This window comes from Micropterus salmoides, unplaced genomic scaffold (genome assembly GCF_014851395.1).
Source record: "Micropterus salmoides isolate LMB-PRFRI ecotype aquatic unplaced genomic scaffold, ASM1485139v1 Ms_hic_scaffold_6, whole genome shotgun sequence".
NCBI classification, from domain to species: domain Eukaryota; kingdom Metazoa; phylum Chordata; class Actinopteri; order Centrarchiformes; family Centrarchidae; genus Micropterus; species Micropterus salmoides.
Genome location: NW_024044348.1, coordinates 23,374,807 through 23,400,743, shown reverse-complemented (window position 1 = coordinate 23,400,743; position 25,937 = coordinate 23,374,807). Strand labels below are relative to the sequence as shown.

Here is a 25,937-nt window from a genome sequence, read left to right as displayed (position 1 = left end):
AATCCACCGTATGCGTGAACAAGGTTAAATTTGACTCGGCTTTATATTAGGAGTTCTGTGTGGTGTCATTCACCCAGCAGAGGTCGTCCGACAGACTGCTCGCCTTGACTTTCTCCCGACAATTAACACAGAAGCTAATTTGACCAGGGGGGTGTAAGACTTTTAAATTATCCACCCATCGGCTTCCGTATCCTTACGTTTGTTGCTAAACGTCACCCGAGCACACCCCGAATGCCTGTCATCCATCTCGAGCAGATTGCCGCCAACAGCTAAATGTCAGACCTTTGGCAAAGTGTGCGCGCCGCCCTGCGCCACACGGCGATGATGGGTGGACCCGAGCGGAGCGGAGCGATAGGGCGCATTCCTTAATTTCCCTTCAACGCCGCTTCTCCCCCCAACCACTCTCCCCCCACCACTCTCTCCAGCCCTGGACACACGACGAGACCGCGGGACCGCTGTGTTTCCCGTTCACACACGAGGATTGATCCGATGTATTATTTACGACCGAAACTTCTGCAACTTATCCACTGGATATGGCTCCCGGTTTGAGGAGTGGGCGGACAGGTCACCCCAAATTGGTGGGAGCGGACCCCGGCGGATGCTCGCCGCGAAGGACGGACGCCGGAGGAGAGGGGAGGTCTTTGAGGACCAGGTGGCGAGCCGGAGCAGCGGGGATGTTTGCAAACCGGCTGCTGTCTGCGGGGACGCTTTTACTTCTTGTCCGGTGCGCTATGGCAGCAGAGGGTGAGCACACACCGCCGAGACGCATGATGTGTTGCACTAACCTCTGTCACATCAAGGCTACACTGCGACTCATCATCCATAGTGGAGAGTTAGAACACGTTGCTTGGGAAATGGGTCTTTTGTTTCACGCTGGCGGCCGTTTGTAATCCGCACATTTCTTTCATGATGATGCTCAGGCTGCACGGATGGAGCCGTGATCGGTTGAGTAGTTAGCTGTGTCGTTTTTATGGAAGGTAAAAAAACGCATCTATCAGTGATATTTGCATAATGCTGTGGCACGTGAGGGGGGGGGTCATTGCATTGCATTGCATTGCATTGCATTGCATTGCATTGCATTGCATTGGAATTTGCGCAGTCAGGGAATATGCCCATTCAGGATTAATTGCCTCACTGACCGCTCTGAGATGATATGTTGTGTGAGAGGTGGTGTTGATGCCGGACATCGCTTTATATGATGTAACTCTCTCTCTCACCTACTGATCTTTCCACCTGAGCCTGGAGCCAGACCACTCTTTTGTCTCTCTGATCAGATTGCTGCTGCACAGACCTTCAACCTCCTGTCTTGCCTCTGCAGCTGGACTCATTATGAGCTCCCTCAGCCTCAACTTTGTCTCCCATTGCCAACTTCATTTCCCCTTTGTTCTACAAAAAAAAGGCATTTCATGTTTGTTTACATTCCCATGACAGGTTATTAAACGTTATCATTGTCTGTGATGAGCTTAAGGGATTTACTCTGGCAATGCAGCGCAGTCACAGGACAGTCATTGTTTCGGAGCATCTGGGTCAGCACTGATGACACACATACTGTAGCCCACCTCAGGTCTGTTGGTCTCTGGCGGCATGAGGGGCATTTGGGGTAAGGCTGGCTGACTTAGCTGCGCTTGAAGAGAAGGCTTGACTGCAAAAGACAGTTAGTGTCTGCATGTGCACTGATTTTCCTCCCATGTGACTGTTTACTCCATCCTCAGTACCGATGGCTTCAAGGCACTCTGGTTTGACCACAAATGGAAACCGAAAGCAAGATGTTTGCTATTTGCAAACGTTGAGTGTGTGCATCTAACAGCAGCTCCATCACGTCTCTCCAGTCTGCGGACTGTGATGTGGTGGCTGTAGTCTCGCCTCTGCTGATGCACTGCTACAGTAGCAGAGTCTCCTCCTCCCACTCTCCCTCCCTCCCACCTCCACCTTCTCACAGTCAGCACATCCATTCTTAAACACAGGAGCCCAGCAGCATCTAAGCTAAACAGTGCATACTTGGTGAAAGAGGCTAATCAGTACTTTTAGTATTCACCTATGTCAAGAAACTGTGTGCTCGGACTGTAGTCTTTTGTGTTGAGTAATGAGACCTGGTTTGAGAGTGACTTGGATTCTGTGGTCTTTTACACTGGTTGAGTGTTTACAATAATCTGCATGCTGCCTTTTAGTAGTGTTACAGGTTTGCTCCCTGGGTTTCCTTTTTGGCTGAATAATTAATCGAAATCACAATATGGAGGAGGTGTAATATTTGTTAAAGGCAAAATGTGTCAAACTACCATTTTAAAATTAAAAATTGTTGTGCTGCAGAGATGTCCTGTCCTACACGCCATATCTATAGACTTAAGAAAACATATTTGTTTGGTAAAGAACTTGGAAAAATCATACCATAATCATTTGAATATGTTTTTCAATGAAAATGAGAATAATAATGTAAAAAAGATCATTCCCTCCCATTCTTGCGAAATATTTCGCAATTGCAACATCAGTCAAAATGATCAGATATTTTGTGGTAAAATGGTTACAGTCACAGTGTATCTTTTATTGGAAAATTGTCATGTAACTCAGTAGATTACAGGGGGAGGAGCATCTCTTGTCACTATTCTCTAGATTTGTAATATATCTTTTGATTGTCAGGCAGCAACAACATCCAGGACGGATCATTTTGCAGAGTGCCACAGATTCAAAAAGACATAGGATTTACATAACAGAGATGTCCTATCCTGTCTCTCTCGTAGCTGCCATGAAGTTTCTATGATTCTCGCCCCCCCAAAATCTCCTCATTAAAGAGCCAACTCAACATATAACCTTCAAACAACCAAAAGAAATCAGGATTCTTTTATTGCATGTACACGGGGCGGTGAAACACAAAATGAGATACATCCTCAGCGACACAGAGATCACAAAGAACGCACACAAAAAAAACACAGCACCTCCATGGACGCCTTTATATTCAAGGTACCAGTTCTTGACTGAGCACACAGGGACCTCTGCCTTCTCTGTGAATTAAATGTCATAAATGGTTCATAGATCTTCTTTCTTTTTGCTGTGCATTGGCTTATTCAAAATCTCCTCCTTCCATTGTTCCTTACAGATCTGTAATGGGAGAGGGATGCACCGTGTTCCAATGCGTGTGGTCGGTACTGGCGCAGATACTGACCTTATTAGGTGGATCAGGTGTCGGCCATGATTACCAACATTAAATGCTGTTTCTTTGTCAATGCCATTTTAAAATTCTGTGTTTCCTCCATCATATACATTCATTCAATGACGGCGGGCAGTGAGCTATACAGATTTTAAATTTGGGGAGAAAAAACAGAGCAGTGGTATTGGATTGATAATCATGATTGCCAGATATTGGAATCAGTAATGGGAGAGAAAAAGTGGGATTCATGTATCCCTATAATTCAATAACACTAATACTATTGTTACTATTACTATTAAAATGCCTGTCAATGTCTTGCTGGCTGCTCCTGCACTGTGGCTGAACCACTTAACACTATAGCTAAACCGATAAATGAGCCAGGGCCATATGTCGCCCGATATTAGCTTATTGGTATCCGTGTGTAAGTTGGCAGATAAGTACGTTTTGAGAGAATTTAGTGTCACCATTACAGATTTTGTCCACCAGAGAGCTACAAGAACAAGGTGATTGTTCTCGATCGATCAGATTTTTTCAACTGTAAAAGGTCCTGCTTAGGGCTGCAGCTAACGATGAAAGATTCATCAATGCGTCGTTTAAGAAGTAGCCTACGTTTGCTTGACTATCGCCCAATAGATCTTTACCATATTTTTAATGCATCGATATCGTTACCTCAAAAATTCAGTATTAGTCGGGCTGCACTGCAGCGCGTGTGTGTGTGGGACTGACTTATGCTACCTTCGGGGACACATTTCCGGCTAAAGACAAGTTGATTGGGGATGGCTCATCCAATTGGGGGACAAAAGTTGTGTCCCCAGTTGGAAAAAAAAAGAAAGATGTTTTTTAGGCCACTGGTTAGGGTTAGGGTAAGTCTCCAGGGAATGAAGTAATAAGTTTAAGTAATGTCCCTAGAAGTGACGTAAGTGTATGCGTGCGTGTGATTTACTGAATGAAATATATCCTCAATTGCTGTGAGATGATAATATCCTGACTCACCGCTTCTTCCTGCGTGGAATCAGTACAACATGTGGTTTCTATGGAAACGCCAATCTTTGCCCAACCATAACCATTACCCCCTTTAAACCTATCAACAGTCAGCAGAGCAGGGGCCGGTGCAGGGCACAGCATATGGCGTGGGTATCCTGAGTAATGTGGCTGCAAAGATTAAGCTTCTTCTTGCAGTTAGATTAGGCTTTAATTAACTGGCAGCATCTCTCGTCTGGTTTATTGCTTTCTTATTAACACAGCTGGTGAAATTGTGCCCGGCAGCGGTTCGAGGACACACAGAAGAGCAAGCTAAGCAAAGGCATCTTTGGTCCAGCCACGATCAAATGACTTTCCCCTGATGTCAGCTCAGTTTACTCCTACTACCACAACCTGCCCGTTGCTTATGAGTGCTGACAGCTTGGTTTTGACAGGGGTTAACCTCGTAGGCCTCTTGCCGTATGAGATGCTATCCCTGAGCTGTTGCCAGTCATCACTTTCTGCTAAGGAATTCACTGAAAGGAAACACGACAGTACGATTCAAAGCCATTTCCTATTTGCAATACAGTCTCGGTCTTTTACCCATTAAATGAGTGTTAACATGCATCAGTTGACTAGGGATCCACACATCACAACATCCTCTATGGTTTGTGGCTTTTCTTGTTTTGTGTGGTTCAATCTTTTGCAGTGTTCTTTCCCTATGTCTACATTAGCCTTTTTCCCCCCCAAGGCTGTCACGATGGTTAATGTTAAAATCTTCCAGCAATTGGTGTTTAAAAAACAGCAGTGACTCACGCCCCTTGGTCTGATGACTGGTCTGCATGAGCTCTGGGCTTTCAGGAGCACAGAGTACCTGCTGTCGCTGCTTATTTCCCTTGTTTCACCTCATTGCAGTGATTTACTGTATAACAGTTAATTATGTTGTGGGGAAGCATGTCAGAAGGGCTCAAGATATATGTGCGTGCACGGCCAAGATAGATGGTTTCTCCTCAGATGGAGCTTCAGCTGTGCCTCTGTGAGTCTTCCATTTGATTCACACTCTGTGGTGATGCAAACATTTGTCTTTGTGAACAGAAAAGTCAAATGTCAATTTACACAACCAGAAAACACACAAAAAGCGTTGTTTGTGTTCTACTCACACTATTCCATCTTTTTTCTTTTGCAAGTTATGCCGACGTTTTGACAGGGAGACTGTGTGAGTTCTGTTCAGCATTATGCAACGACTGGAGGGCCAGAAATGAAGATGCCAAAAGGGCAGAAACACGAGTGTTATGAAGTAATTAAAAATATATTAGTGCTGGCAATCATTCTGAGAGTACAAGAACATTCATAGTTATCCATCGCCGCTATAATATACTCACAGGACTCTTTTTCTCTGTCAGATCTCAAAGAAAGTCAAAAGGGTTCGCAGTCTTTTCTCCTCCAGCGCTGTAAGCGAAGCAGGCAGCACTTCTACAACACAAAGATGTAATGATAAGAACGGCAAACAGCCTTCTAATTAGTATCTTGGACCATCTGCCTCGCATTATCCCTTGTATCGTTCAGCGCAATCAGGGAATATTTTGTTTGTGTGGTGTGTGTGTGTGTTTGTGTAGTGTGTATGCGTGTTTGTGTGATGAGCTATCTCCATGTTTCCCTTTCAGCATCTCTCTGTACCTTTGTGCCTCTCTGTTCTTTCGTCTGCCTCTCTTGTGTTTTGGCGGTTTGGTGCAGGTTGGCGGACTGCTGCTTGAGGAAAGGACAGCAGGCTGCCTGATTTATTGGGACACATATAATGTATAATGCACCCCACTACTCCGCGCAAGGCCACTGTACATCACGCTGCATCACATGGGACCACAGCAGGAGACAGCATGAGAGACCTGATTCTCTAGGAAATTCCAGGAATGTCCCAATCTGAAGAGTAACTCCCCATTATGTTCTTAAGATTGCCTCTTTTAGAATGAATATGTAACAACTTGTTTTGTGTTGAATGAATCTCTCAAATCTAGCTGACCGAAGTAACCGGAAATGCAAATCCACTTGTGTGAATAAAACGTTTAAACTAGATCAAAATGCAAATCATTTAATCAACCTTAGAAGTAATTGTGGTCAGAAAGTGACATTTTCCTCTCTAGAAAACAAGTGAACCAAACGCAGATTTTTTTTTAGCATTTACAGGTACTGCATTGAATGTCACCACACTTCACGTAGTAATAAGGAAGATATAAGGTGTTATTTATCTCACCCTAATGGTCTTATTGACCTCAAACATGGGTGTGTGTGTTGGGCCTTTAAAAGTTCTTGAACATGGTATTTAAAGTGTCATTCATAAGCTAATCCAGAGATGCACCTCTTGGGAGCCACAGAGAGGGCCTAGACTCTGGGGGTGTTTGTCATGTTTGATCAAGTGAAGTCATTCTCTGTAACTTTTCATGGGATTGTGAAAGATATGGAAGTTAAACATTTAAGAAGATTTTTACCAGAAGTGAATGAGGCTGGAACAGACCAGGATTCAGATCCGTGGTGTGCATAACTGAGCGAGACAGCAGGGCAGAGAGAGAGAGAGAGGGAGATTTGCCTCTTCACAGACGAGGTCGTCAGTCACATTTAATGGTGTCACTGTCATTGTATCATATTTAGTTTTTGTCTATTATTGTTACAAATGGAAATGCTAAGTGTAACGCTAAGTGTAGCTGTAGGCTTTGCTTTCTCACACAGATGCTTCTGTGGACTGTGGCATTTCAGCTAATCCCTTGTGCGATCACTGAGACATACAAACACATTCATTACACTGAGCCTTCAAAATGTTACATGCTTAGCAGCTAACAACCTGTTAATCAACCCTGTTGATTTATTAATTTTGTTTGTAACACAAGCAATGTGCAGCACTCTTACTGAAAGTTCAGCTGCATTTATTGGTCTTTGGACCCTATAGGGCAGAAAAACTCCCACAGGAAGCTGATAAACACACTGCCCTGACCCAGTTTTGCTTTATAGTGATGTTATGGCTAACATGCTAGCAAACAGTTGCCTACTTACAAGTCTAGCAGACACAAAACAACATCATTATCTCGTTGGAATTGTGTTTCTATCCACCTGAGGAATGCATGTCCAATGTTCACTCTTCTTTTTGCTCGGTTTTATGCTGCACCAGCTAAAAACTATCTTGGTCTGAAGTCCGCTAGCTGTTCAACTTCCTTCACTAGCTAACTTTGTCTCTCATTTGGGGCTGGGGCTAGGTAGGTGGTGTACCGTGGACTTATATGAGCCCCTGCAGCAGCGTTAAAATCATCTTAATTTCCTATGGAATTGTTGTTGCTCGTGTACCCTATTTTGTACTACAGCCTGTTCTGGGTTCTACTGCAAGCAACCTCTTTGACATTACATTTATTCATTTGAGACAATGTTCATACAGAAAACTACCAATGAATGGTGCATTGTTAGTCTGTGACCCCTTTTTTGCTCAGAGAAATCTCATGACCACAACCATCAGAGCGCTTTCATATTGTCATGTCAATGTTAGTATGCCTTTTTGTGTGTGCTTAATTGGATTTATAGAAAATGGGGCTAGGCTGGGACAGTTCATTATCTATCAACTTACAATAGAATCCCACCATGATGATGATTAAAAATTTAAAACATTTTTTTTATTTTTTATTTAAAAATTATAACTGGTTGTTCAGTTTTTGTTTGATATGAAGTTTTTTTCTGATTTAATATGCAACAGTACAACGCAGTCCATTGCACAGACCATCCATTTGACCATTGCACACAATTTTATACTCAGTTTCCCGCCATACAGTGAAATCTCAAAATATTCAATATTATATAATATAATATAATATCGCAATTAGATTTTTCCCCCAAATCGTTCAGCCCTAATGCATACACAACACTGATATATCAGTGCATCCTTATTAGACATTGCTCACAACCGATTCAGCACATGAAGTGACCTCTTGTAGCGTCTTCAGCCCAAGGCATGGAAAGGTTGTTTGTGGTATGTTATGGCTCTGAAACATCAGCGTCCCACTCACAGTCGATAGAGAAGCTTTTGATTTTAAATCCCAGTGACATCACAGACTCAGGGGTTCTCTTTGCTCTCCGATTTCTAGCTTTAGTGAAGCAGGTTGAGAGTGGAGGCAACGATGACGGCTTCAGTGAAGCATCAAGAGTACCGGATAGGACTAAGCTGAACTGAAAGAGCAGGAATTGTTCAACAGTTTTAGAATCCTATCTTATTAATCAGTAATCCAGGTGTCTTATGACTTTAAAATATTTTCCTGGCAGAATATAGACATGGTTTTAGTGCTTATACTCACTCTTCACATTTGAGGATAATTTGAATGCCTTGCTGCAAAGTAAAATAGGAGATGTTGTGAGACATATAGCTGAAAGTTGAATGCATTGAACTACAGTCATGTAAAGATTAAACCTTAAAATGTAGCCTACATTTAGAAACCAAGGACAGTACTCTTTCCTTCTTTTTTTTTTTTTTTTTAAATTTAAGTGAGAGCACTCCACCCCTCCCCCAACACACACACACACAAACTGAAATGCATTCACTTTTATGCACATTCATCAATCTATACTATGTAGCATTTATTTGATTTATGCCTTTACTTTAGCACTCTGAAGTCACCCCTTAAGTCTTAAATTGAGACGGGCTGTTCCCCACTGGCTAATTCATTACTGGGATAATGTGTGTGTGTAGCTCCACTGCCTCTGGAGAACTAACCCTTTGCATGCGCACAAACACGCACAAACGAGGCCTTTACACATGCTCCAGCTCATACCCATCTGTAGCGAATGCCTATGTGCATCAGAATTTGTTTCTCCTCCATCCTTCACGGATATCTTATTAGTCTGTCCTCAGAGACTGGCCCCACTTTTTTTTTTTTTTTTTTTTTAATATTAGGTGTTTTTAAGTGATGCAGCTACTGTATTGGCTGTTCATTTTGTTTCTTTATTGCAAGCGTGTTGTGTCAATATTTTTGAAGCCGAAATACAGTGCAGTACAAGACCTGATATCTTGTGCAGGAGAGCTAGATCACAATAATTAAATGACAATAAATGCCTTCATTTTTCCATCCATCAACCAAACAAACAAACCAAATACACACTTTTACTGCACTGTGCAATATCAGTGAAATGCAGTTTAGAGTGTGACCCTGTGTGTTTTCTGATTGAGTGTGTCTTTGTTGCATGTGAAGTTCAAGAGGGTGTCTGTACGATTAGATCATGGCACCTCATGGTATACATACATCTCAGTAATGATTTTGTCACCTAGGAGACAGGCCTTTCCTTGACAGTGGACGTCATTATGAGTCATGGGTGGCACCCATTAAAATGTGTGTACTAAGTGTGTCAGGCAGGCTGAGTGAAGTGGCAGAGGTGTTAACCCAAAATGCAGACAGTGGTGAGGCAGATGCAGCTCAGAAGGTTTATTCAAACTAAACAAGTCCAAACAAAAGTAACATACCATCAACAAAACAAAGTCCAAACAAGGCAGATGATCCAAAACAAGTAATCAGTTCAAATTTAGGTAGTCCAAACAGGGCAGAAACAATCCACATAACTGAACGAAGACACGGAGAAACAGGGTAATCCAAAACACAGGGAATAATCCAGAAAACATGGAAACAGAGCACAAGGCAGAACACTCAACATATGAAGATGACACCACAAGGACTGAACACAACTGAGGCTAATACATACAGGGGCACACCACACACACACAAGCAGGCAGGGCAATTAAACACAGGTGAAACACATGAGCAATCAAGGCAGACAGGAAACAAAGCTGGACAAAAACCCCAATGACAAAATAAAACAGGAAGTAAAGCTGAAGACAATACACAATACAGATATATGTAACTAAATACAACAGAAAACAAGGAAGCAATGATCCACTAACAAAACATAGAGTCAATGGGTAAAACAGAAGGGACAATAAACAAAATAACAGAAAAACATAACACTGAAATCCAAGGTTGTGACAAAGTGGTGGGGGAAGAAGAAGTAGATGGGGAAGTGCACAAGTTCAACGACAAAATCTAATTATTTCCATTTCTTATGTCCATTTTTCCATTGTTTCCTCAAAGAAACACTGGAAAAAGCAAAAGAAGATAATACATTTTGGCTATCTTACCTTTTCATGCTTACACTTTAATTCATATGGCACTACAGATGCACGTCAGAAAAATGTCCCCATCTTGATGTGTACTCATCTGTCCCATTTCTCACTCTGAAAGAACCCCACTCAAAGGAGGCTACCTTGCCTTGCTGGATAAACTATTCCTGAAAAGATGGCTCCTGTGGGGATGTCCATCCTCTAAATAGCATCTGTCTGCCCTCCGGAATAAATCTGCAGTGATCTACAGTGGGCTACTGTGAGTGGATAAATAATCTTGGTCAAAAATCTGAATGAGGACTGGTAAGTGTTGTATTAAATTATGATTTTTCTGCCCCCCAAAAATCTGAAGACATTCTCATAGCAGATGGCCTCATCTGAACCCTGACACTTCCAACAGTTTGCATAATTTGTCCACCCACACATTGAATGGCATCCAGTGGAATCAGTAAAATGCCTTGAAGTAGACAAGTTCTTAGTATTTTGAAAAACGTCCTCTGTTCAGTTAGGAAAAAAATTATTGAATAATAAACTGAATCCATTAAACTTGTGAACTTTGAGACTCGAGTGTTGATGCAGAGCTCTGTTTGACCCACACACAAGAGGAGTAAAGAGGAGGTGTCATAGCTGCAGGTATTACTTAAAGTTATCTCTTAGAAGATTTACCTTTTCCACTTACAAATAATGTTTTCAGCCCAGATAAATCCTCATACAAAAAGTGAGGATGCCCTTTTCAGCCCTGTACTTCAAAAGAAGTAGAGCCTTTTTTTTACTTTTTGGGGGATCCTTCTGATATAGTAAAGATATGTACTCATTCATTTAAAATCCTTTGAGACCATGGTGGCAGAGCCCACTTTGCTGTTTAGTATAGAGATAAAGACACAACAGTGACTTAGACTACATCTACAATATCAGAAAACACTTTATTTTTCACATGAAAAGCAGGCAAACAGTGTGCTGTGGCAAAGTCACACAGGTTAATGACAGAAGCTGTACTGATCAGCTACATTGACATTTAAAATAAATCATCACAGACAACAGCAATGTGCAACACACACACCAGCTGCCTTGTACTGGATACACTGTGTGGACAGAAGTAGTCGAGGTACAGAAGATGAAATGTGATGTATCAGGGGAGCAAATGTCAGATAATTCCTGCTTTTCTGTAGAGTTGACCAGGTCGAAGCTGGGAAGTAGGACAGTAGCGTATTCTGACATCTTGACAAAATGTCAATGCATCAAGATTGCAAGGTGCTGGTGTTTTTACGTGCATCATATAGAGGTGACAGTACATTTTTCCCTTAACTCTTCTGCCACACAACCTTGTCTAACCAGGTTCACGCCATCATTTTCCAAAAGCTAATTGCTCACCATTAACTCCTAAATATACGTCAAAATGCTTGAAGTGCTATACTTTAAAGAGAACACGGGTAACATCTCTTAATGGCCGTCGTTAAGGACCTCGCTCAAAATATACACTTTTAGGGCAGTAGATCCATCATGTGTTCCTTTTATATTGTTGTTTTGATAACAAATGTAACGCTACAGAATGATTTCTCTCTCCATCACACCATCTTTAACACTCTAGAATATAACTTTATTTCTTGAAACAGAGAATACAGTTCACTTAATTTCCCAACACGTGTCCTTAATGAGCTGTCTGCCTCAAAGCACGGTACCTTAAATTGAAGTGATCTTTGTCCATGATGCCGCAACAAGTACTGCTGATGTTGAATCACTAACTGTAATAACATCTCAGTTATCACAGAAAGGCATTGTCAGGATCTACATGGAGCACACAGTGACCCAGCTCTATTTGCATCTAGTTAAAAAAGCAATATCACAGTTCAAAACTGACATTAGGTTTTTTGCAATTTCCATCACTGTATTAAGTATTCTGTCTGTCTGGATGTTAGAAGCAGAATCTGTTTCCACCTTCCACTGAGCATTTGGTTATTTATTCTCTGTCAGGTCTCACCTCTGGTGCTGCTTTCAAAACCTCATCTCTCTTATCTAAATTCTTAATTCGCTTAGATGAGACGGCCTTTAAAAAGCCAGGTTTCATGCTTTTAAATGAACACATATCTGTTAACTTTGAATATGCCCTGTAAGAGCTCTTTGTTTTCTCAACTGTTATAACTAACTTGCTTAATTAGATGTTTGTTTGTTTGTTTTTTACTCAGCTGAAAGAGCGTTACATAATTACTTCTAAATTATTTTATTACATATCTCTGTACTTCAAAATGGAGGGGAAATAAAAATCATCAGTCTGAAAATGACATTATAATGCAAAATAGAGTAACCTAAATGACAGCAGCAGACATAAGTGGATTTTCAGAATTTGACAAAACTAATGGAAACCTGTGGGAAAATCTAAACATCTTGGAAATGGTTAGTAGTAATGTAATCTAGGCTACATACTGGAATGGCCTTTTATTGTGGCCAGCCTAAGGCACACCTGTGCAATACCCATGCTGTCTGATCAGCATCTTGATATGCCACACCTGTGAGGGGGATGGATTATCTCGGCAAAGGAGAAGTGCTCACTAACACAGATTTTGACAGATTTGTGAACAATATTTGAGAGAAATAGGCCTTTTGTGTACATAGAGAAAGTCTTAGATCTTTTAGTTCAGCTCATGATGAATGGGGGCAAAAACAAAAGTGTTGGTTTATAATTCTGTTTAGTATATATGGTAGCCATGACAGAACAGAGCCGTTGGCCCTGTGGTGTTGTGGTGAAAAGAGGATGCAACCAAGGCCATTGTTTCACAGCTTTGACAGTGTAGAGCGTCCAAGGCTGAATGTGTGATCGCCGTGATGTGAAGCATAAACAGTGTCGTCAGTGTTTTAGCTCAAACGCATTGACCTGGTATTCAGCTGTGATAAAGTGCATAATGTAGCCATGTGTTGTTTTCATTCTCTGCTACTCACTGTATCTGTAAGATCTTCTCTGCTCTTGTTCTCTGTATCTCCTAATGTGCCCGGCAACAAAGGAGGTGTAATGTAAACTGTTATTCGAAGTCCAGGAAATATTTCAAGTGTAAGGTATTGCCATTTTAATATTCCTCACTAACTCACCAAAACACAAACAGTGGTCATATCATTGAATAGTGGCTCGCAGTATGGGCTCCACAGATGCATGCTAACATTTTTTTTTCTCGATCGATTGACTAGTCATTTGGTCTATAAAATATCATAAAACTGAGCCCAAGTAGACATTTTAAATAGTTTGTTTTGTTCTACCAACAGTTATAAATACGTAGTTTAATTATAGCATGAGCTGTCTAGAAGGGTAATAGTTTAATTTTGCATTTCAATGGCCATAGAGAATAATGTGTGTTAAACTTATCACATCACTTACTTGTGATACAGCAAACACACAAAAACGTCCTTCCAAAGATTGACTTTTAATCCAAATACTGTCACAAGGTAAAAGATGAGCAAATTATTTTGTGGCCTGCTGCTTGTAGCGACCCCAGATTACAGAACATTTGACACATTCTGGTGCTTGACTCGAGAGTGGATTTAGAGGGGATCCTGGAAGCTTAAAGGGGTTATCCCACCTTGTTATCCCTCATTGTCCTCTCCCCTCCATCCTTCTCATGCCTTGACTGACCTGTTCTGCACTGCAGCCAATAAATACGGTCAGAGCCAGTGCATCTGCTCAGTATCTTAGATCACTGTTTTTTTAGTCTCACAAGCTTATTAGATAATCAGGTGGCGGCATCTGCCATACAGAATTAATATCATTTTTCAGATTTTGCTTTGTGAAATTCAGCCTTTTCCTGTGAAATACTGAGTTAATTCATAAATTAATCCCATGAAACAACATGAAAGTAAAATCTTTATTTGGTTGAGCTGCACACCAAAGTATGATCAAGGTATCATCAAGGTGTATGAAGGTTACATTTTAATGGTTAGTGTGGCAATAGGTGGACAGCTACTGCAATATGTCTTTGTTATGTCACTTAAGAGCCTTGTCACCCCCCCACAGCCCTAGTTGCTTGCCGTTAGTTGTTATAATTTGCACTGGATCACTGTATGTTAAAGCCATATGTTTTTTTGTCTGCCTGGATCTTGCCATTTTGTCCCCTTCCCTACTTGCGCCGGCCTTGCTCGGACTGCACGTTGCATCTTCAAACTCAGCCTTCATTTTGACCTCAACCGTACACCTGTAAAGTTTTGTGACTGCATCTTGCATGACTGTGATGCTATCACGTTTACAGTATCCAAAGAAAGACAAACCTGGCAAGTTACAGTTACAGCTACAGTTGGTGTCTCCAGGGCCGTATTTTGCCATGATGACACATACACAGACTCACAAGGTGAAAACAATACCAGCAGCGCTGTCGCGGCTAGTAAAAATGCTGCATGTTGTACCTTTGAATCTGTTGCTATGGGAGCACTAAGACCTTACATGTCACTTGACAGGATGAGCATTGACTTCCTCTGAAGTCTCTCTGAGGGCCCAATTAGAAAGTCAGAGGCAAAGCCATGTGATTTCCCCAATAGTGATACCTGAGTGCTCTTGTTGAGTCATTTTTTTCTAGCTCAGACTGTCACTGGTGACCAAACTGTCACTTCACTATGATGTATTGGTCTTTCGAATAGCGGACTACAGGTCACTCTGCAGGCACAAATTACTTTTAATCATCAGTTTTAGTGATTGGTATTTTGTAGTACTGCTTGTATTAAGGCATACAATGGAGTGAAATCTGGAGACATCTTAATGGGGTTACATGGATTAGTGTACTCACCAAAATGCATAGTTTGTATCCTTGAGATCTTAGAAATGTGATGACGCCATTTCCATCCTCAATAAACATTTGCAAAGCCGATTTTGTAAGTTTTAGAAGTCCTGCCTTTGTTTACATCCATGTTTACTAGCTAGCAGTCTTCTTCTTTTTCCCCGCCTTTGCCAGTGCACTGCCACCTGCAGGCAAATGCAATAGTGTGAAACCATTAGGTGCGTTTGATTTTATGCAGCGCTGCGCAGCTCTGACTAAATGTGATGTGTACCGGACTAAAATAAGGCACAGTGGTTAGAAATTGTGTCCGACTTTCGCCGGCGCTGCAAAACGTCACCATGTCACATGACATTAATACCGCGCACAGGCGAAGTGGCTGCAGTCGCCGGCTGCACAAAATTGGAACCACACTATGCCAGCAGTCATTGATATCAGCTCTTGGTAAGCTCATGCAGATAGAATGTGTCCGACTTTACGGCGTCGTTTTTATTCCCCGCCCGTGCAGTCACATGCAGCTCAGGTTAGACTATGAAGTCGGCGATAGTCAGCCGCAGTCATCTCGAACGCACCTGTTGCCTCAATGAAAAACAGCTCCATGGCACTACTAGAGGTCAAAAACTCCACAGGGAACCTTTTCTGCTGTTTGTCATTCAATTGTGATTCAACCATTCATCTGATATATTTACATGTTCAAAATTAAGCATAGGAAATCCATAACTCAGGATGAGACCTTCATCTTAACTCCAGTCCATAGTCCCATCAGCTGCCGCGTCACTATCTGATGCCCTCCCTTGACCCCTACCTGTCATTTCACACTGGCAGCCCGCAATGTCAAATGGCTTTTGCAGTCCCAAGGCCCATCACAGCCCTGGCTGCTCTGATATGCGCGGCCCCAGGAGACGGCTGTGAGCTCTAGTTTGATACAGTCTCTTCTCTCTATCTAAGTATGTGTATTAGGTTATACCAGGACAGGAGGTGTTTACTTGAAAAGGCAGTAATATGGCTATTTTTGACAATTTCTTAGATACATCTCGGGATTACCAATCGGGTTTGGACAACGTAACAGACACAAACCTAATCGCTGAAGATCTTTATTTGTACAACCTGAATGATAAAACATTCCAGATAAAAACAGTCTGAAGAAACGTATATAGTCGTTATATTTCATTTGTGTGATGCTTCCATGGCAAGACAGTCCATATATTTACCTTTGCTTTCATCTCTACCACTTTCAACCCTGACGGTTCACAGGCCAGTGATGCCTCTGGGCTTGGTGCTGAATTGAAAGATGGCTTATTTTTGGTGATTTTAATGGGACACTGATTGCCTGCAGTACCCTACTGAGCTGTCTGACTTCCAGTCATCGTGTCTGCCCTAGCAAGGTTCATCTGATCACGCCACGCATCAAAGGAATATTTCTCCCTCAAAACTTTTTATATACCATGAATCTGTAATGATCAGTGCATTCCGTGGGTTATTTTGTGAAGAAATGCACTCACTTTCTTTCGGCTTATCCAGTCTACTTCGAATCCAAGAAATAATTTTCTGTTTGTCACAGGATGCAGAGGAGCAGCTCTATCTTGATCTGGAGTTTTAAGTCATTGCAGGAAACGCACACGGGTATAGTTAATAACATAACTAACGAGTGCATTCCATTTAGGTGAGCCTGTTATTGTTCTGCTATTGTTCGTGCTGGCCACTGGGACACTTGATGGAGCTGAGCCATCGTTGATGTTATTACTGATGTTATTACTTCAAGCTATGCTTTTCTTGGTGTGACAAGTCAAAATATCTGCTGTGAAAAAAAAGTCTTTTTGCTTTTCCACTTTAAATACACTTGAATGCAAACAAGCCACTGCACAGTGGCAGTTATACTTGATCACTAAAAGAAGGAAAGCATTTAACTACCACTCTTTTAGATTTGCTAAAATATTTGTCTTATTTGATGCTCTGTAGTTATCCTGCATCTAGCAATGCAGTTTGGGGATGAAGTTAGTTAGTTAGGGTTAAGAAGAGGCAAGGCTGGCCTTTAGTTATTGTCTGCAAATAAAATAAAATAAATCCAAGATGAATGATATTGTAAGATGTGTCTCAGTGTACTCTTAGGTACTACAATACATTCCAATGCAAAGGGTTAAGTGTATTGAACTCATTGAAGCCATCAGTAGCTCTGGCAATTTGCCCTCCTCCTGTGCAAGCGCAAAACAGCAGCATATTTTATTTCACTGCTCTGCTGATGGTGCTAACTACTATTAATATTGAACAGGCCACTCAGCCTTTACACTCCCCCAAAATGCTGAGATTCTTCAGAAGATCTTTCATCAAAGCTACAAATACATGTGAAATTTATTTAGTCTGTTCAGCCTAGAAATGTTATTTCAAACTGTCTAAATAGTTCTACTTTTAGCATAATTTGTCAGGATCTTGAAGGTTCTCTTTGGTGTGAGGACATAGAGGAATAGTGCGCCCTTGTTTCTGTCAGTTGGAGAATATAGATTTTTTTTTTCTAAATCAAGGCATTTGACTGACTCTAAAGGTCATCCATGCTACATCATTTGTATTCATTTGGACTAGTGTAACTCCTCACTGCTGATACAAGAGTTGTGATGGTTTATTTTAGGGACCTCAAATGCTGAAAGACTGAAATGCACTTAAAGATGCTTAAATAAACAATCCGCAGTTAGACAACAGCATTTAACAAATGTGGCTTAATGATTAGCATATTTTTTAGTGATATTTGAGCTATGTAGACTTTCATTTAGTAGCTTACTAGTTATTATTTCTTATTTAGACAGTAAGGCTTGCATAGTAAGGGAGATACAGATGTAAGCTCTATTCCAGCCTGTGGTCAGCACATTTGGTTCCACATTTAGGGACTAAATCACTTGACTATCTCTGCACATATCAACTGTACTTGTTAATATATTTTGGAACTTTTTTTTAATTTTAGATAATAAACGTAATGCAGCAACATTGTAAACATTTTGAATATGTTAACATCAAATCTTTTTTTCTGGAATAGTTTGTTTTGTTCTGCAAAACTGTCTTTATACTTTATTCAGTGAATTGTTGCAGTGCCTTAATTACTGAATTTACATAATGAGGCCCAGAAATCAATTAAGTTTGGCTGCTGTTTGTCTATTTTTGCCAAAATGATTTGTGCAGCAGATATGTGATCCCTCATGTGAGGTGAGAGTGGAGGGAATGTGTCCCCTGTCACCTTCCAAAAAGCCCTGAATAATAGTTCTGAGCCAATGCCTGCAGTGAAAAACACACTCGATAGGAACATTATCCTAATGTATTCTTATACACTATATAGAGAGATGCATATACAGAAAGAAATTAAAGTAGTGCTGTGCTATTTAGTTAGTATAATGTACCAGTTAACAGTAATGTAGTCACCATCTGACAAATCTCTATAATCTTATACATCCTCATATTGCTTGACCCTAAATGAGGCTAGGTCAAGCTCAGGGACGAGGACAGCGGAGAACTGGCTTGGTGAGCAGTAATAGGAGTGGACAGAGTGCAACAACATAAGCCATGACTGCAGTGTCCTGAACTGCATCAGGACTGAAGTCAGTGTGTCGTCATGTCATGCTGAAAAAGACAAAGAGCCTCAGCATCAGTGGATAGGTTGAGTTTTATTTGGGGCAAGAGAGAGAGAGAGAGAAGGAGGACAGAGTGAAATAGGTGGCGGGAGAGTGCTCAGCTTCCCCTGAGTCAGTGTATTGCTCACAGCAGTTTTTAACTTCAAGCATTTGTTTTCTATCATTTTATCAATGAACGGGAGAGACCACTGGTGTCAGAGGGTGGCTATGTTCTGAATATGATTGATAAAACCAAGCTTAGATGTGGTAGTTGTTAGAAGTGCAGTTTGGATGACAGTTACAAAACAAAAAAAGATTCATTAACTAGAAAGCACTCTGCATGGAGTGTGTTCCACCAAGGCTACACAATCTGGAAAATATGTTCATGTTTTGTAAATCTGCCATTGGATCTGCATCCGAACCTGCAAAATGCACATGGTGAACGACAGTAGTGTCAATCTGCATATCAGAACTTTGCCTTTCACGTGAGTTCAGTCTTTGATAACAAATGCCCTATACTGCAATGTTAATAAATACTTAAAATCGAGTCTATGTAACATTTGCCGAACACCACACATGGATAATAGTAAATGCTGATATGTAGTACAACAGTAGAAGAATATAGCTTGACACAACAATGTCTATCTAAAGTTTGCCGATATTTTATTAGCCACCATAATCTACTGGTCAAAACAGACCAAGTAGGGCTGTAGTAGTGTGTGTGTCTGTTGAATTGAGCAAGGGCGTGTTATTTTGTTTATAAATTCACTTCTTCATTTGAGAAGAAGACTTTGTTGTCCCTTCTTTCAAATGTTACAGTCTGGCTTTAAAATTTCCTTGTCGTCTTGGCCACAAACAAACAATGGAGCATGGACCAAAAACATACTGTAACTTCCTTGTCAGGAGAAATAAATGAGTGGATGACTGAAAGAACATCTCTTTTAATACCATGTACACGTCTCTGCGTGGTTGCAGGGTAAAGTGTCCGCTGGGCTGCGTTCCAGACAGCTGATGCGTGTCTCAGCCTGCTGTGCTGTTTTGCGCCCTCTGAAAAAAATAAAAGGCATAGTGCTGGGTGTGTGTGACATCCTCCCTCCCAATCCATACTGTCACCTCAGCAGTGCTTGGCATCACTGCCACCCTCCTCCTCCTCCCTGCACAGACATGATGCCTCCGTGCACAGACAAAAAGGGGGACATGCACATTGTTGTGTTAAAATGCTGTTTTTCAATTAAACCTCTTTCCTACCAGACTTCCCTCAACGTCACTACTCAAGCTCTTATTTATAATTTTATATCAACAACATAAACAGCTCAAAACAGTTGTTTGTGCTGCTGCCTTCCCTATACAGCCAAAACATAGGAGGGACTTCTGAGGTACTTCCTCAGAAGCAGTTGACCAGGCTTCTTAAATTTGTTTCTCTTCTCCCAGGGGTTGCATCCACCTCACTATTGAATTATACTCTCTTGTTTACCATTTTCCGCACACAAGAGAACAAAAACAGCTCAAAGCAAAAGGAGAATCAGTGTATAATATGAGTGGAGCGGCGGGAGCCCCAGCAGTGTCATGTCTGAGTCCTGGAAGCTCAAGGATAGTGCTGACTGCAGAGGGAGCGTGGAAACGAGGTCTGTGGTTTGAGTGTGCCGGTTGCAGAAGGTTTTAAAGAGAAGTCAGAGTAGCTGTTTCTTGACTAAAGGGGTATACCAAAAACCAACATGTTATTGATTATACATCCTTGGAGTATCAATATCTTAGAGGAGGTTATCATCTCATTGTTTAACACCATCATCGTCATCATCATCATCAGTGTTCCCCTTTCATTTCCCATGAAGTGGCTTCAACATCATGTTATTCCACACTGCCTAACAGTATCATAAACAGCATATTCCAAGTATTTGAAGCTAAATGACGTTTACACTGATAGAAATATTCAAACCCAACACTCAGTGTTTTTTTATGGCTGAATTGATGACCATCAAATGTAAATATTCTAGATGTCTTGTGCATAATTTAATACACACTATACTCACTGAAATTCAGCCATATATGGTATCTTTGGATACGCTGAGTTTGACACTAACATTGCAATTAAAGTCCTGTGGGTTTGAACAGTCACTGTTTGACTGCACAGCACAAGTTTGTAATGAAGACTGACCCACCAGCGAGTCAGCGGTGGTTACAGAGGCTAAATAAGAAAATTTGGTTTGTTAAACTTTTATTTGCTTGCACAGCAGGAGCTAATGCGTATTTTCATGATCCATTAATCTCTTAGACTTCCATAACCCAAGGTGACATCTTAAAAATCGCTTGCTTTGGCCAATCAACAGGCCAAGATTTACAATTTACAATACATATTAGAAATCAAATTCTGACATTTGAGAAGGGGAACCAGCACATATGTTTGGTATAATTGCTTGGCAAATGACTAAAGCAATCAAAATTGCTGTCTACTTTAACGATCAAGTTGACTTAAAACCACACATTTTTTGTGACTTTCTTTTTAGCCCGCCCTTTCTCATCACTCTCTGTATCTATCACCATCTCCTTGTATCTGCACACCTTGTCCTTTCTCTTCCATTGTTAAAATCCTCCCATATGCTCAGCTCTGTCAGAGCAGGTGGCAAACCACAGGTGGACCCCACACCTCCGTTTGGACTGGCCTCCGTCCCGCGCACCCAGATTCATGTTGCCACTGGGCAAACTGAGTGGGGGGTGCAGGAAGTTCATTTTGATGACCAGGTGGTTTGACTGACTGACCTTTTAATGGTGTTGGTGCAGGACAAAACCCTTTTTATTTTTGAGCTCTTTTATGAATACAGAAATACATTTCCCTCCTTGTTTTATATCACCCATTTTTACGAATGGATTAAATATTACAGTATAGCAATTTTACTAATCACATTTTAGCACATTAGTGATTTATTGAAGAAAAGGAATTAAGTAGGATCATGAATACAGCATAAAAGGGCTGCCTTTAAGAAATGAATGATGGTAGTTAATGAAATTCAGAGATTTATTCCTGTGAAAACAAGTTATAAAAAGCATTATTCCAATTCTCTGGGATATTGGTGACATTTAAGAATACATTCTGAGTTAGTGACCTGGAACTATTAATGAGTTTGGAGGTATTAGATTCCTATTACAGTTCTCATTTAATGGTTGGCAAATACCTAAAGACAGAAAAAATGTTTTCAGCTTAGCTTTTACAGTGCCAGCTGTGTGAGTACACACTGCCTTAGGCTAATCCTCATGTGTGTAATTCAGAAAACATGGACTCAAGGGCCTCACTAATTTCCACAGTATACACGGGACAATTCTCAGAATTTTACAGTTTATGTTCAAAGTATGTATTCATTTAAGCATCTTATAAGGGGAAAGTGACTGATTTGTGATTATCTAGCATTCTTTTGCAATCCGGATACCTGTTTGTCATCAAAAGGTTTCCCCTAAACTCAGTTTCTCTCCTGCTCATGTCCCTCCAACACTGAAGGAGTTGTATGTGAGTGCTAGCTGGATGCACTTCAGTAGGGGAAACATGCTGAGGGGGTGGGAGGTGTGACAGGACTGCAAAGCTTCATAAATGGATAAAAGAACCCCTATATGGATGTGTCGAGGATGTGCTGAGAATAAAAGGAGAGGAGACGACAGGAATGGATGAGAGACAACTCCATGTTCTACATCTTCATGATAGTTAGTTTAATGTAAACCTCCATATCTATCTCTCTGCATTTTATTGAGGCATACTTTCTGCACAAAACACTGTAACATGAGTCCATTAGTCTTTAAAAGTAGCGTTATCTTAGCTACACTTGAGCACACATCTGACATCTCTTGAATAATTCTATTTGTTCCACTTTGAAGATTGTCTCTTTCTCTCTCCTTTGGGAAAACATAAATGTCTGCCCTTGGTGTTCTGTCTGTGACTATTAGAAAGATGTGTTTACACCTCCAAGCCTGGCTTGTGAGTAGTATTTGTGATTTGTTTTCACCTTGGCACATAGGTCAAACTATTACCGACTCAATAGTCACTTAAAAGATTGTATTTGAAAGTCAATTCATTATTTATTATAACTTTGACAGCTTATCTAATAATGCACCATCAGAATCAATCCTGACAACCCAGCCATCTGCAAGAGTGTACTGTTCCTGAATCAGGTCTCCTGCATGGTGGTGCTGTGACATACCTGGCTTTTCGTAATGGTTTCATCTGTCATGTTTAGAGAAGGTAATTCTGTGCTGACATGGAGGCTGAATGAGTATGCACACTGCTTAGGCAATCTGATTTTTCACACTGCCAGTTAATAGGACAGAGCATCAGCCATGTCAGTTTATACAGTTTTTTTTGCTTATAGACAGCAGGAATTTTGTACCAATTTCCAATACATTTATAATGGGTTAAATAAATCATTCACAAATGCTTTATTGATAATTTCTGAGCCATTGATAAGAACAGCTTTGGGTTGCCAGGACGTCAAAAACGTCAAAAATATGCTTTTTTGTCTTTTTCTGTGTCTTCTGTTTTAGCTTTTTCTTTTTCCTTTCCTTTATTGTGTTATATATCTATTTCGTGCATGTAAGTCCACCCCGAGGGAGTTATCATCTCCCACAGAAAACACGGCTCCTGAACTTCCTGAAAACAACTTGAACATAGTTCAGCCTTTACTTCCGTAAACTATCAGCGTCACTTGTCAATTTATTAACAACTTATTAACATTCACAGCTTCAAACTCAATGGCCTGTTGAGAATGTTGTGAATAACTTTTATTAATAACTTACTAATGTTAATAACTGCAGACTCCATGGCTTATTTGAAAATGAAAAAATACAAGTATTGTTTAATGGATTCCCTACATTTATAACTGCATCATTACCAAATATAAAAGGATAAAAACAACTCAAAGGGGGTTTATATTTGCCAGTATTGCTGATATGTGGCAATCTGTGGATATGTCGGCCAATGGGCAACAACATTAACAAAGCCATCAGTTACAACTTGTAAACACTTTATAAATGGTGCCCCAAAACTAAGAGTTTTGACAAACAATTAAAAGCATTTCAGTGGACTCACTTGAAATGGAATTAAATACAGCTTCAGCTTTAAAAGTAGGCCTTTTTAACTTGTCCTTCCACTCTCTTTTCTGTTAACAGAAAAACCCACCTATGATGCCTCTGGCTCCTCGTCTTTACCAAGCGACCCTGCAGTCACAGCTGCTTCTGCTCATCCATTGGCTGACCTGTCTGTGGCAGAAGAGGTGCCTTTCTCGGTCGTCCATTCAGATGGTAACTCGGAGTCTGAGGGGGAAGGTTTATCAGGGCAGCCTGCCTTTTCTTCTGTCTTAACTGTCATGGCAGGAACTGTCAAACATCCAGTGAGCCTTGATCAAAGTAGGACCTCGCCGACCATCACTAGGGATGAGACCCAAACCACCCAATGGCCTTCACATAGTTCCAGCCAGGGCTCAGAAATGTCCTCCTCATCGTCGTCTGCACAAGATAAGATCTCCGCCGCTAGCTCAGGTCTGACTTCCAACGTATCTCACCAACACACCAGACCGCCTCAGGCTATTAGCATGGCATTGAATGTCTCTAGGCCATCACACAAGTCTTTTATGGATGGAAACAGGAATGTCTCATCGTTTTCATCATCAACAGTATCATATTCTTCATTGTCATCATCAGTGTCTTCATCAGCTCCACCCACTTCTTCTGTGTTATCATCCGTAGTGTCTGTATTTTCTCTACAATCTTCTGCTGGCTGGATAAACAAAGCTGCCTCATCCTACGGTCAAAGGATTGTGTCCAGTCCTGCCCCTCAGACAAAAACAGCAACATTATCAGCAGTAGGGTTTCTGGCTTGGACAGACATTCTTACGACCAAACAGTCTACCGCTCATTTAGCTGTTACACGGGGACTGCAAAGCACAACAACCAAACAATCAGACTTTCCTAGTGAAACCAGCACAGAAAAGAGCAGTGTAGTGACTAAACACTCGTCAGTGAATAAAATCCATGGGGTGAGTGGACCATACATGAGGAGTGCAAGCACTAAAATAATCAAGACACCAGCATCCAGCACATATACATCATATTCTAGTCCTAAACATGGACAATATCGTTTAAAGATTTTATACAGACCCACTCAAACCCAGAACCCAGGTATGAACTCTGTATCGGCCAATAATCTTGAAATTAGCACCTCATTTCCCTCCATTCAAGAGAGTCAAGCTGTTCAAAGGCAGCATGGAGCTTTACAAAAAACCCCATCCGCACTGCTGTCTGCCCATCCTGAAGGTTATTCAGTTTCTCGTCATGTCACACAGCAGATGTTAAATCGAACAGCATTTGTGGCAAAGGAAAACAAGACAGCAGTAGATAGTCAGACTTTTGTTCACAATAACGATGGAGATGCACCTCTCAGTTCACATGTTGTAAATCCAACTGTATCACCAGCAGGGACGTTCAGACCCACTGGATCCTTTTTTACAGTTTCCTCCCAGATTCCGCCAGGTAAAAGGTCTCTCATTGAAACTTCAAACACTAAGCTAACACCTATCCACTCTGGCATTGTGTCCTCATCTAATCCTGGTGATTTACTGATGGCAGCGGTTCGTGGCAGCCCCAGAGTTCCTGCCACCAATATAAATTACAACCAGGGAAAGATAGCAGAAGCAGAGCTCAAATCTATTTCCGCTCAAGCACACCTGAATAGCTCACTTTCACTCACACTGCCGAGGCCGGAGTCCACTGCTGGTTCCATCCTCCATTCGATCACCAGAACAGGAACAACCTCCTTCACATCAGAGTCAGATTCACTTCATTTTCCAAGTAATGGAGTCATAAATGCTCAAGAATTTGTAACACAAACAGAGTCTCCCAAAAGCATAACTCAGGAGCCTAAAGGATGGACAGCGCCAAAACTGATATTTTCCTCCAACAGTAGGACAATGTCTCTTTCTGGTTCAGCGTTGCCAGTTAGCTCAGCAAACGATATGACCTTTAAAACCATATATAAAAGTCTGTCACACCCCACTCAATCTACATACTCATTGCCCTTGTTTCTTTCCCACAGCCTGAACCAGAACAACACTGATGATAACACTGCACTGTCTGCCAATAATGATTTTGCAGACCAATCCAAAGCCTCATTGTCATTTCGAATTACCCCCTCACAAAGACCTTTTCAAGCAAGATCTTTACTTACATTTCTTTACAAATCTTACACAATATCTGGTCTAATTCCACCTACCAATAAATCTCATCAGACAGTCTCCTCCGCTGAAATCTCTGCTCATATCATTAAATCCGAGAAAGCTGGCCGTAGTATTCCTTCGACTTTCAAGGTGGAAACAAGTGCAGGA

General features: G+C 41.1%; 1 protein-coding gene across 1 annotated transcript in view; it reads left to right on the top strand.

Moving 5' to 3' along the window:
* The first annotated feature begins 255 nt into the window (after positions 1-255).
* Positions 256-25,937, top strand: part of kiaa1549lb (KIAA1549-like b) — a 64,916-nt gene continuing 39,234 nt past the window's right edge. The window contains exons 1-2 of the mRNA XM_038702132.1: positions 256-744; positions 23,728-24,096. Coding sequence (XP_038558060.1) covers positions 534-744; positions 23,728-24,096 — 580 coding nt within the window. The 5' untranslated portion in view covers positions 256-533. The remainder of the gene's footprint in view (positions 745-23,727; positions 24,097-25,937) is intronic.